Raw genomic sequence first — 13,689 nt, 5'->3', positions numbered from 1 at the left:
CTGTGAAGTTTCAGGCAAATAATTTCCTACCTTAGGTACCACCTGTGCATTGAGCAGCACCCCTTTCCTCAGCAAGGATGTTGTGAGCATGACAACATAAAATATGGTGCAGTGCATTAATGTACTGCATTAATGAGAACGACATGTGTTAAGGCAAGTTATTAACCTTTCATTTCCTTTGTGAGCCTTTACCATGCCTGTCTCCCAGAGATAGCAGATCTTATTCCTAAAGTATGGCCTGTGAAGCAAATATTGATGCTAAATTCTTAGATCAGCTATCACATCTGTTTCTTTCAAGGGAAAAAAAGAACAAAAGCCAAACAAGCATACAAGCATGTATTCTCCATGCTTAGGTCAGGAATCTTCACATCAGTGATTTTTTTTTTTTCATTTCTTCATTAGCCCAAAATGTATGATTTTTTTTTTTTTTTTTTTAAATAAACTGAGTCCAGATATTTTGTGGACTGATGCATCTCCGAGGAGCCTTGCTTACTTCACAGGGAATTTGCTTAAGTGGATTCTGCCTACATGAACATTGAAAATCACTTTTTTCATATTTAGTAATATTTTCTCAAATGCATTGTATGACATGTCTACTGTTTGTTGCATCTTCTCTCCACCCCTCCCATGTGGACAAATATTGTTGTTTGAGAACTGAAAATTCACAAGACCTGGTGGGTGAAATCTGATCCTTGCAGAATTCATGGATGAGAATCACCTTCCCTGACTCAAGCTGCCCAGAATTTAAACTTGTGTAATTTGTTGTCTGGGACCCGTGGAGAGAGACATCTGCAAAAGGTGTCACCCTAAGACAGGTATCTAGAGTAGATAAGATGACACTTGATAAGGAGTTTCATTGGAGGGTGCCTCACTACAGAGAAGGCCTAAATGGATCCTAGACCACACAGTTCTTAGATCACCCAAGGGAGATGTGGTGAATCTTACTCCATTTTAAGGTCAATTGGATTCCTGGTAACAGAAGTGCTGCTATTGACGACACACTGACTTTGCTTTTCGTATCCAAATTCTGTGGAAAATCTGAGCCTGGACTTTCCAGTTGACAGAGACAATCATTCGCTACCATTTCCCTTGTGAATGTCTCAGAAAGAAAACGTCTAGCAGGAAGAAGATACGCAAAATGGGACTTTCTGCTCTCACTGCTTAGGTTTAGGCTGGGGGAAAGGAAGCACCCCTGATTCAGTGTCACAATTGGGTCTGGTTATGCAAAGACACTTTGGTTCATGCTCTTGCTTACACAGAAGGGACAGTGTAGTTTGTGACTCACATAGTGGAACAAAAACCATCAGCTCCTCTATTTTAGGCATAGCCCCAGGCTGTCATCTTTATTTCAGTAGATGATACTAAAGGCAAAATTTAGCTCACTGACCGTGTGGTAAACTAAGTTTTAAATGAGATAAAACATCTTCAGAAATTATTAGTTGAAACATTATCAAAAGAACTTTATACCAATAATATTGTCTTGGCTCTATAAATGTTCCAACAGGCTTCTTGGGGTGGCTCAGCTTTGATATCAAGGAAGCATTGCAGACTTCTTCATGGCATCCACAGGTAAGTCAGTTTAGTTCATGGGCACACTTCCCCATGAAGTTGTGTGGCCTGTTTGCCTCCATGAGAGCTGCATTTTACAAAATACTATTAATTGGATAGATTTCTGAACTGTGGGGTTGTGCAGGGGAGAAGTGGGAAATCTGACTTGTCTGCTTGGATTGTGTTTGCCCATTTTTGATTCTCTAGTATCCATGATTATAGGTGCAATTTCCACCTCCCTTTCTCCATTTATAAATTTTGCAGGGCTGATTCTGTTGCCTGGAATCCCCATAAAATGCTGTTGGCAGGAATCCAATGCTGTGCTCTTCTGGTGAAAGACAACTCTGTAAGTCCTCCTGTCCTTTTTTCTTTTTTTTTTTTTTAATGTACTAGGCTCTCATTGCTGTAATATGGAAGTGGAAACAATTAGAAAAAACTGGAAGTCAGTTTTACTACAGTGCAGTGCAAATGCTGAATGATATTATTTTGAATTTCACCACAAAATTAATAAAAGGGTAAGAGAGCAGGGTCAAACCGATCCAAGTCACTGTACTCACCAGTGGTCAAATTCTGCAGCTGGTGCCCTTGCTAGTTAACTTCTGTACATGATTTGCATTCAGAATTTAGTATTTTGTCACCTGGGTCTGCAGCACTTAAACACTGAGCTCATCAAAGTCCTCAGAATAGCTGTCATCCATTGGGACTGCAGCAGTACTGCATCTGTTTAAAGTAGGCAGAGCTCCTCTTTGCATCCCCTTACATGGGTGCACCAGAGCAGGAAAGGAGAGGGATAGGAACTGAAGCACACATAGGTAAAGGTGCTGAGCCTTCTCTCTTCACTCTACTAGTTCTTCCTCATCACCAGGGTGATTTAGGCTTTCCAAAAGCCATGGCTAATTAAAAGGTCTGGCAAAGAAACAACAGAGCTCTGATCTCAAGTGGCACAAAAGTAGAGATGAGTCTACAATGTGGTGAAAGTCCCTGCTTATATCTTTGTGGAATTCTTCTATCTTAATTGACCTCTTTCTGTTTTTTTTATTATTTCAAGTCCTATTTCAAACTCGGCCCTGCTAAAACTTACGTCAATTGTCCACCATCAGGGGTGAGTTTTAGCTTGTGCTTCATAGGTTATGAATGACTGAACATCATGAAGATATGGAGCCCCTGAGGTTTGCATCACTATTTTGCGGCCATGGTTTGTAAATCACTTTTATAAATGTCTGTCAAAACAGCTGATAGTTTCTATTCAGCTGCTAGTGGTTAGCTATCCATGTAATTGGTTACTAACTTCTGGTAGTAAGAACTGATGAGGACCAGAGAGCATAGATGCTAATCAGTGCTCTTGTGGAGCTGATTGCTCCAAGTCAGGGGTGAGACATAGCAGGACAGCAAGGAGAAGTGTGCCTCCTCGTTTCCTTAGATTAGAGTCTGGTGGGATTAAAGAGAATTAGACTCCAGTACTACCTGTCCATCACTTTATTCCAGGATGAAAAACAAGCAGAATGAAGTTATTGACTAAGAGAAATGCAATGTCTTAATTGCAGGCTTGGGAAGATTTCAGTGCTATATTTTTAACTAATTAGGCCCAGTACATAGATATAGCCCCAGGTGATGATTAGACTATTGGGGCTGCACAGTGGAAATTTCTGAGAAAGAAAGAGGAAAGAAACGGAGAGGAATGAAATATTCTAGCTGCCCTGGCATTTATAGTCACTTTACAAACACTCTTCCAACTTCAGGGCTCTGGCAGCCTTTCTGTATTCTCCTTCCAGGGAGTGTAATGTCTGGTAGAGGAGTCCTATTCCACTTCTAAATCACAGCTAGGCAATGTTGTACTGGAAATACTTGTGGAGTTGAATCTTAGGCCACTAAGGGGTGGAAACACAAGTATTACTGATCATGCAATCAGTTTCTTTTGTACAGCGAGACACATTCTGGAAAGTAGAAGATTTTTATGTGGGGAGGAGAGGGCATTATACTCTGTGCTTAATTTCTGGAAAATTGGCATTTACGTGTGTATGTGCCAGTGCAGTCTTTATATGCAAACAGACACACGTACAGATTTGAATACTTTCTTACCAGCTTTTTGAAAGTATTGAAATATAAATCCTTAAGAAAAAAAGATCAAATGCATCTTAAAGATGCTTTGGCAGAAAGATCTTGCTTCACTTTGATCCTCTCCTTACCAGAACAGGCAGCTGAATCCAGTTTCCCATTAAAAATGCTGTTTTCACACCATTAAGATAAGGAAGAGCATGTGTCTCTGTTTCTCACCTTGGAGCTTGTTCCACTGCTCCTAAATCACATGAATACCTACGGCTGCAGGTGAAGCACAGATTTATTTGTGAACATAATTCCTTCATGCTGTGGTTAGGATGTGTCAGTGAGAGCTGGAAGAGTTTGGCACACATTACTCTTCTAGTGAATGTTCAAGGAACCTCAGGTGGTTTCTGAAGTGGTGAATTCTGCAAGAAATCAGACTAGCAAAATGCTAAATACAGATGTTAAAACTCATTTATGAATCAAGCCCTAGCTCCCTTTGAAGGTCTGATTAAAGAAGTTTTGTTAGCCTGTCTTCCCATTTGCTTTGAGATCCATTTGGAAACTGTGGACTACTTCAGGATTAGGGTTGGGTGGTTATAAGTGGACAAATAATCTTCAGTTTTTCCTCTCTCTCTCCCTCTCTCTTTTTTTTTTTTTTTTTTTTAGGGTATAGATAGTTTAACAAGCCCAAGCATTGTATTTTACTTTATGAAAAGATAATCTTGAGAAGGAATCATCGTATTTCTGATGTAGTAGTGACACCCTGATTTCCCATTAGCAAAAGTAATAGTGACTGGTTTTGTTTGGTTTAGGTTTTTTTGCCACATGGCATCAATAAAGCTATGTGGTTTAGCAATGTTAATAGGCTTAAGACATTGCAGTTAGATTATTAGAATGAAACATTGTATTTAAATATTTTCCTATATAGATTAAAAAAGGATAAACTGCAATGACATACTGATAAAAGAGTATTTTCCAGCCTTAGCAAAACAAAATTGGAATGATTTCCAAAGAAGGTAGGGATAGAAAAGAGAAATATGTGTTTGACTTGGTTGGAAGGGAGAAGCATTTTCAGCAAGGGGAAAGAGAGATTGGTTAAATCTTTGTAAAAGCTCAGATCAATGACACTAGTTCTTCAGTGCTTAAAGCACTCAAGAAATGCACAGCTATTTCTTTTTCACTGCCATACCTTTAGTAACTTTGATCACTTCTGTAATAAGATAGACTTGCTCAGAAAACACTTGTCTTGTTGTGGTGTGAATTGCAGTGACTGTTTAAACACAAAGCTAGGTGGACCAATATTCTCAAAACATTAGTGATTCAGCTTTGTTCTTATATGTTCTTAAAATGCTATGAATCAGTCTTGGGTTATACATACTCCCTTAGGACCACAGACCTGCTCCAATTTTTCCTTGCTATAATCCATATAAATGTGAATATTATCACCATATAGAGAACTAATGTTTATCACCAATGCCAAAGTTCTGTGACTTGTTAGAATGTAGCACTAGGTTAGGTAATTAGCAATCAATTCTAGGTAATGAGCAGAATTTTCATTTCTTACTTAAAAATAAAGTCTCAAAGAATGTAGCTAATGAAATCCCAGTTTAGCACAGAATAGAATTGATTGAGGTGATCATGGTAGCCATCTACAGCGTAATCTTTTCCTCCTCATTAGCAGTATCACAAAGATATCTACTTCCCTGATTCCTTTACAGGGCAGCTGCGGGAAATAATCTATTCCCATTGCTTTCTGTTTGGGGTTAGTACAACTGAGAGATCCTTCTCACCTCTTGAAGTGAATTACAGGGGTGGCCTTTTGCACTGCACTGCTTTTGAGAATTTTCAAGTATGCCATTTAAAAGATTGTCCTTATTGCTTCAGATGAGGCAAATCAGGAAGTTGTTTGTCTCGGGGGAGAAAAAGCTTGGGGAAAAAAAATTTTGTTAATGAAATTGAAATTCACTTTAAACTAGCAATGGAAATGGAAAGAGATCAGGAGGATTGCTGTAGGTAAGTGCATTCAATGAGAAAATGATGTTGAATTATGAAACTGAAGTTCTTCTATGTATTGATTTCAGTATCAATAATTACTCATTTATTTGCCTTTAATTAGAATACACAGCAACTAGTGTTTGGTTTTGATGAAGTCTATGGATATTTGAAACTTCACAGTGGACTGGGACCTCCATGAAAATAGTATTTCCATTTTCTAAACTTTTAACAGCTCCAGTATAAAGCAGAGCTGCTACCATTAGTCTCTGTACAAAGGTTAGAAAGATAAAAGATGCTGAAGAAAGAATCTTAAACTTGTCAAATGGGGCGGGCAGTTCTAATGAAATTTTTGCAATTCTTCTGAACAGATGAAGCAGCTCAGTTACTGTGTGGAAAAATCAGGTTGACATAGCTCTTAGGGATATGGTATAGTTCAGAACTGTCAATATTATGTTAATGGTTAGACTAGGTGATCTTCAAGGTCTTTTCCAACCTAGATGATTCTGTGATTCCGTGATTCTGTGAAAATGTTGGGGTCTTCTTGGGACTGAGAGTGTTAGAAAACATATACTTTTTTACTTTTTTTTTCCCTACTTTTCCATCATATGACTAGGAAAACTGAGATGACTTTTTATGTCTTCAGCATGTTTGAGTCTATTACTTCTGAGACAACAGTGATCAAGGAATAACTGCTTTCTTGAGCATAAAATTTTATCTTGGATTTTTTCTCTCTTCTGTTGTCCTTCCTGCCCAGACTGTTTTTTAACATTGCCTTTGTCTTCACTTCTCTTTCTCCTCCACCTTGCTTCTTGCATTGGTCTGGCATATTTCTTTTTCTCACAAAGCATGATTTTTGTTTCTTCTGTCTGCTCTAGTGAGGTGCTGGAGGATGTCACTGTACTTGCCTGTCAAGATTGACAGTAGGCAATATCTTCAGCAGGATTTCTTGAGCATGTTGCATTATTAGTAAGATAAGCAATGGAAAAGGATCATCAAGCCAGCATGTTTTGTCAGCTTCAGATGTACCAGGAGAGTGGGACAGTACCCACTTTTTTTTTTTTTAAATTAAATATGTTCCCAGGAATTTGAGTTCACTCAGAGAGATTGAACTATTTGTTCTTGTTGCGTTTTCACTCTAGAGCATTTGTTTTTAAACTATGAAACTCTGCAGCTGTACTGTGATCTTAAGTGAACTTTTCACAATCTCTCCATAATATTGCCAACTGAGTTTGGGTTCCTTGTGACAAACAAAAGTTATTATTTCTCGGATGACAGGCGTGAGGGGAACTAATATCCTGTGATGTCCTCTATTGTGCAGCTCTATTACATTCTGATAAGACAGAAGATAGTCCCACATTGATCAACCCTGCTATACACTCACTGCAGAAACACTGCAAAATTTTCAAGTCAGTAAGAGACAAAGCAATTAACTTAAATTTTTGGATGTTGCTAGGTGTTTGTTTTTTTGGTTTTGTTTTTTTTTTTTTTTTTTAAAATACAGTGTCTAGTAAACTTGTATTTACCCTGAAAATTAAGGTATGGGGATGTAAATGAATAGGGCACAATGGCTTGACAAATAGACTCCTGTTCCTGTTGTGCAGCTGCTAGCCAGAGAACACAAAGCTGCAGAAGAACTGTGAAGGGTGGATGCTTCAGAGCTTGACTTTTCTTTGGTTTCTAGTGTCATCTTCTCGCCTTTCTTTTTCTGAGAAAGTTGGAAAGTGGGTGTGAGAATCTTGTATACTGCAAAAAGAACTGTGCCCGGGATTGGCTTTCCAACTACGGCTACCATGTGCTGCAACAGCACACTATTGCTCTGACCTCAGAGGGAGAGCGGCCACTGCCCCTTTTTTCCCAAGCTGTCACATAAACTGTCTTTTCACAAGCCTGAATGTGCTGGTCCTGTAGCTAGAGTTCAGACTGAATTTGCTGTCATTTTTGCAAACCAGCAATATTACAGTGGGATATTCAAACCCCTACAGAAGTTGTGGAGAAACCTTTGGTGTTCTCCTTTTGTGCTCTGTGAATAGGTGCACAGGTTGGGGTTTTTTTTGTTTTGTTTTTAGTATTGATAGAGGGAACTGAAAAGGTAGGAGAGAGGGAGACTTATTCTGTGTATGCCAGTGGATTATTTCTCCTTTGGATTTTTTGTCTTGACTTTTTTTTTTCTATTTTATTGTCAGTTCCAAAGTTATCAGTAGTGTATTGTAGTGTAGATCAAGAATTGTACCTCTGTTATGGGAATATGACACTTTGATTAAGAGTGATGTCAGACACTGTCTGCCATTTTAAAATCAGACTTGCAGCAGATGCAGAGAAAAGGATGAAATGTGAAATGCTTTTTCAGTTGGTTCAAATCAAAGAGTGATGTTGAATTGGAAAATAAATTGTGCTATTCGAGATACTGTTTAGCAACTTCTGTCATGCTGTGTCCACTTCTGTTCCTTGGTCTGTTCTGCACAGAAGACTTCTGGTTCAACTGTCACTTAAGTACATGTTTGTAGATCTGAGATGCTGTGGCCATGTTTTTAACCGCATCTGAATTTCTATTCTAGTATTATCTTATAGATTGTGGTTTATTTTTCTTAACCATTTTTAATATCACTGACAAATCTACAACCTTGTCTGTCTCCTGGGCTCCTTGTTAGGGCCACCCTCATCTCTGCTCTCGTAACCTGCTTTCTGCCTGTCTTTCTCTCCACTTCATACTATTACAGAGTATACTTTGTTATTTCATTCTTTGGCCAACGGCAAGTCCTATGCCTCTTCTCTTACCCTGCACTTTTAAGTCTGTAACAGCTTCTGTGCTTTCTGTTTCCCAGCTTTTTTCCTAGCTGGAACTTGCCACATTACTCGTTTATCTCTGTTTTTTGCTGCTTGTCTCTGCCCAGGCAGCCTCTCAGAATTTGGAGGCTGGAGATTGCTGAATAAAAATAATTTCATTAACAAACCATAATTAGGGTATGCTAAAGTACCTTTACTGAGGTTTATTTTTAAATGTTAAAATGTCTGAACTGTGAAAAGAGACAAAAACTGGGGTTGTGCTAATCTTCTCGTGGTGTTTACACTCAGTCAGCCTATGCTAAATCCTAAGTGACTTTATTTTCTCATAAGGGCTAAACATTTATTTCTTGGGGCTAAAACCTTCCCTATCTGCAACTAACTGTGCTGTATATAAAGTTCTTTGACAACGATGGAATAGATTGAGCCATTTGTGAACACATAGGAAGCTCCTCAGGCACTGTTCTTCCAATATGTGGACTGGAGCAGTGGACAAAGGCTGCTGCTTCTCCTCCCTCTTTCCCACCCGTGTATTTCTTTGGGCAACTGTTTCTGTGGTACTCACTCCCATGGCTTCTTGAGTCAGAATTCCTCTTCAGCCTGCAACTCTTCAGTGACGTGAAGAAGAAAATAATAAAAAAAAGTTTCATTGTTGTCAGTGCTGTCTTCACTGGTTCGGGTTCATGCAGGGTTCTTAAACCATACCATAAGCTTTGGATAGTTTCCTGCACATCCAGTTGTGTTTTACTAAGCAGTTGGTACAGACAGGGGGAAAAAAGGCTTTGGCTTGTGAAGAATAAGAGGTTTCAAAATGCTTATCAGCAGTCTAAGTCTCTGTTGTGTTTCTAATAGGGCCTCCTGAAGAAGTGTTACTCTGCCAAGGCTGCATACCTGTTCCAGCAGGACAAGTTCTACGATGTCAGCTATGACACTGGTGACAAGTCCATTCAGTGCAGCAGGCGTCCGGATGCGTTCAAATTCTGGCTGATGTGGAAAGCATTGGGAACCACAGGCCTGGAGGAGAGAGTAAACAGGGCACTGGCTTTGGCTAGGTACCACCTCACAATTTTGAATATGTCTAATCTGATTGAAATGTTGACACTGCTGATACTCTGTATCCTGGAACAGACTACATTGTTACTTTTTTTCCCTCTCCTTTTGTTTGTGTATAATAGGAACAACTAATAGCAATAATAATTAGTGTTACTACGTTTGCTACAGTATTTAATAGTAATTATTACTTTTAGCAATAAGCATAGATGTTGGTAAGCATAGAAGTCCAAATTAGACTATCAATCTACATTGTTTAACATTTACGTTATCTGAACCAGACATAGGACAGGCTTACCAATACACCCTCTTCTAACTCATAACTGTGTGTTCTGGTGTTAATGTAAAAGCCCTATGTGCCAGGCTCTGAGCTGCGTCTATCAAGAAGTGAATTAGCCCTTCTTCTGTTCGCTTCATCCCTCATGGCTGAGAAAATGCAGAGAGCCGATGACGTGGGGAAATTTGTATGAGGACACTCAGTTAATGTTAGGATGTAGTAGAGGTATATGAAGCCATATTGTTCTGAGATACTGCTTGTTTTTTCTCCAAGTTTGCTGAAGTTCTTAATGCTTTTACAGTATGATCTGTTAGGGACTGAAGCACCTTTTTTGTACAACCTTCCCCTCACCCACCCTGTTCAATTTTATGAAGTTTCTGGTCTTGCAGAAATGAGTTTTACAAATCAATTCTGCAAAATCCTTGCTAGACGGTGTTTCTAAAGTGATGGTGATGTCTCATTTTCTGGGAAGAAACTTCCATACACAGCTTGTTTTGTCTTCTGATAGAAGAATCAATATTGAAATAAGATAATGGCCCATTAAAAATAATTGACTGAAGTATCATATTTGTTCAGAATTTATACAAGATAACTACAATGAAATCTTCACCAATTCCTGGGCTAGCTACACACTACTATAAGTCAAATCATTAATACTGAAAAACAGTCACCCATATCATATTGCCATTTTATTTTTTTTTATGAACTACCAAGTTGAAAAGAACTGAATATTTATTCCAGTGAAAATTAAAGGAATAGTCCCACTTTAATGAAGTCACTTAAAGAAAAGCTAAAAATACCCATGTCCTAAACCCAGAATGGATTAGAAAGGAATAAAAAGAAGCAAAACCAGAAAAGCCCAAATGAACTGTGGCTTTTTTCTCTATTTTATTTCTTTAAGGCCACTCATTGTTTGGCTGGTTAAGTGTTCCTTAGTATCTTCTGGTTAAATTGCACCTTGTTTTTGTTCCGAAGCATTGTACTGTTCTGTGTCTGTACAGAGTAAGTAATTCATTCCACTATCAGTAGGAGAATTCAGCCTTATCAAGGTCACTGGCCAAGGTTGTTTGAGAGTGTAGTGATTAATGACTTTTCTGGGATCGATATTTTCTTTAAACGTTAGGATTCAGCTGGTAGTGCTTCTAGGGAGTGACTGGGCTGTCTCCTTTTTTTTTTTTTTTCCACTTTAAGAAGAAATTCTTAGTCATTATCTGATGAAACATATTCTTTACAGTAGCTGCATTGCTGTCTTGAATTTGCATGGACATGGACGCTTTGCAGCTGAGACATCAGGTTTACTGGGCACTACGCCAGGTTTCCTAACTATTCAACAGCTGTGCAGCCCTTCTCCTGATTTGTTACAGTAGGTGTTACTTTGATGTTGCAAAGATAGTATTTCAGTGTTCCCGAACACAGACCTGGATTATTTCTGGACCTAGTCCACTGACTATAGAATTTAAGAGCAAGATTACTTTTTTTTTCTTCCCATGGCCAGGCAGAGCTGCAAAGGTTTTAGTGTAATTGCAGGCAAATTTCTATTGCATCAGACTTTGCTTATTGGCTATTCCAGTAATTTCTTCTTGCTCTGGAGATGAATCACGTTTTCAGTGTATTAGATATCCCAGGAACACTGTGATGCTACCTATTTGGAAAGACTTATTTTTAAAATACCTACAGTAGAGCATCCTGCTGATCACTTCAGAAAGTTTTTTGCTGTTTTTTTTTTTTTTTTTTCCAATTATTTTTGATGCGGGGATGTTGCTTTATGAAGTACACTAAAAAGAAAATAGAAGTAAACTGCTTTTAGAATACAACCACCTCTGCGTTTTATGCTTCAGCATCTTTGCAGTTTTTCTGCCCGATTCCTCTTCTGACACCCACTCTTAGCAGACATATGTCTACTTTCACTGCAGATCTCCATCCCTCATTTTCTGTAAGGCTTAATCATAGCAAACACCACTTCTCTGTGCGCTCCAGTCCTCACTGAGACTCAAGCCCTTCTGACATTCTACAGCCATGACATGATAATAAAACTCCACTGTCAACTGTGGAAAGATGCACAGAGTAAATTGCTCCACTGCCATCAAATGGTCCTGGCAAGATAAATCATGGGTGATGGATTTTATAATGGCTGCCTTCTTAGGCTATTGGCAATGTAGTTAAGAACATGATTAACAGTGTTGTGAGCTTGACCAACATCAGGTGTCCTATATCAGATGGTGGTATTAAAAGAAGGCACTTATGGTAAGAGGGAAGAGTATAAAGGTGATCATACATAGGTTTCTTTTTCATGATTTATTAAAGAAAAAAGAGGGCCACATTTTTTTGCTGATTTCACTTAATGTTGGTTTTATGGCACGGACAAGTATCTTCTAATCAACAGGACAAAAGCACTCAGCTTGTTTTACTTAAGACAATTTCCCTACAGAAGCAGGTTCCCCCCAATACGCTCACATGATATCTAGCCTTCTGCTTACCTTTCAGCATGCCTCTCTTTCAACCTAAACAGTAGTGTGGGCATTAACAGCCAGGTAACAAACAAATGCACACAGTAGGATCTAAATGATCATGTCAGAAAAGTCCCAGAACCTCAGATTGTTACAGTGAGAAGAAACATCTCAACAGTGCACAGTGCGGTGCAACTCAGAGCTGTGTGTTGTGGGAGCTGGCACTCCACCACAGCAATCATTTTGCAGAGATGTGTGCTAAGAGGTAATGAGTCAGATGCACAATACTTGTTAATAATAAACAGTGTGACAACTCCCTATGCTCTGTTTTGAAAAATGTATACTATCTAGGGTATTGATTACTGCCTCCCTAGCCAACCTGTTTCTGCAGCATGTCTACTGAATAGCAGGTGTTGCAGATACAACTGTGCTAGAGGTGTCCCTGTGGGGGCAGGTTTCAGGCATGTGGATAGGACCAAGGTGGGTTATTTTGACAATATTTTTCTTCTTCAAGTAGTAGATAAACAAATTATTTGTATGTTGACCAGTAATGCAGCTGCAGGTAAGAAAATGCCAAATAAATGCACCAAAAGAACAGATTCATACACAATCAGTGGTTTATCTGTCTCAGTTTTATTACTGTTAGACAGCAAAATCTTTGTGTGGAAGACTTAAGTTCTGTTGAAATGGAAAAGCTGTGTGAATTTGAGGGTGATTTCTTTGGAGTTTTCTTTGGGAAGGCTGGGTGGGGTGGGGTGGGTGGGGAATAAAGAGAGAAGTCCCAGCTATATCAGTGTCCTCTTTGCTTCAGAATTCTTGTGTGATGTGTGCCATGGCAAAGTTGAGGTCATGTGTTAAAAAATTTCTATAAATTGAAGCTGTTTGGATCCAAAGTTTTGATTAAAACTCATCTTCCCAGTGAAGGCTTCCATGCTTTTCATACTGACAGGTGAAAGAGGAAAGAAATCAGTATTTCAGTGCATTGTTAGCGTAGGATGCCCAGGGATTATTGTGCATCAGCAGTGGCTTACTGAGTGAAAATGTGCACTGTTGTGTACAGTCTGGAACACTGGGAAAATTGCTGGGCTTGAAGTACATGGAAACTTTTAAATTCTGGGCTACACTAAGTGGTCGCAGTTACAAGAGTAACTGAGAGTTAGTGCAAGAGATGTCAGAGTGACCATGAAATAACATGGCAGCACAGCATCAGTACTTGAGAAAGAGATGGAGGAATTAATTTGTAGAGAGCAACATCAATGGAAATTTGCATTGTGAAAGTTCACAGTCTGATGCAAATAGGATCAATTTGTGCCATGTGGCTCCACTGAAAATCTGTGCCTGAGGACAGATTTTGGCCTCTCCTCAGTGCTCCTTGGATGGCTGTAGCCTTCATTTGTTTCCAGGAACTGATAGCTACTGCATTTTCACAGCAGGTAGAAATGAGGTTTAACTCTGGTTTCTTTAGGGGGAGGGGAGGGGAAAAAAAAAAAAGGGAAAAAAGTGTATACATGTTCAAGACCTTTTTTTGTTGTTGTCTGCATGTATTGT

General features: G+C 39.0%; 1 protein-coding gene across 6 annotated transcripts in view; it reads left to right on the top strand.

Moving 5' to 3' along the window:
* GADL1 (glutamate decarboxylase like 1) overlaps window positions 1-13,689 on the top strand; it is an 88,091-nt gene that overhangs the window by 30,775 nt on the left and 43,627 nt on the right. For all 6 annotated transcript variants that reach the window (XM_074839245.1, XM_074839265.1, XM_074839274.1 and 3 more), the window contains 3 exons: window positions 1,505-1,569; window positions 1,813-1,894; window positions 9,220-9,419. In XM_074839245.1, coding sequence (XP_074695346.1) covers window positions 1,505-1,569; window positions 1,813-1,894; window positions 9,220-9,419 — 347 coding nt within the window. The remainder of the gene's footprint in view (window positions 1-1,504; window positions 1,570-1,812; window positions 1,895-9,219; window positions 9,420-13,689) is intronic.

Source organism: Strix aluco, chromosome 1 (genome assembly GCF_031877795.1).
Source record: "Strix aluco isolate bStrAlu1 chromosome 1, bStrAlu1.hap1, whole genome shotgun sequence".
NCBI lineage: Eukaryota > Metazoa > Chordata > Aves > Strigiformes > Strigidae > Strix > Strix aluco.
The sequence above is the reverse complement of the archived record's forward strand: the minus strand, read 5'-3'. Positions and strand labels throughout refer to the sequence as shown.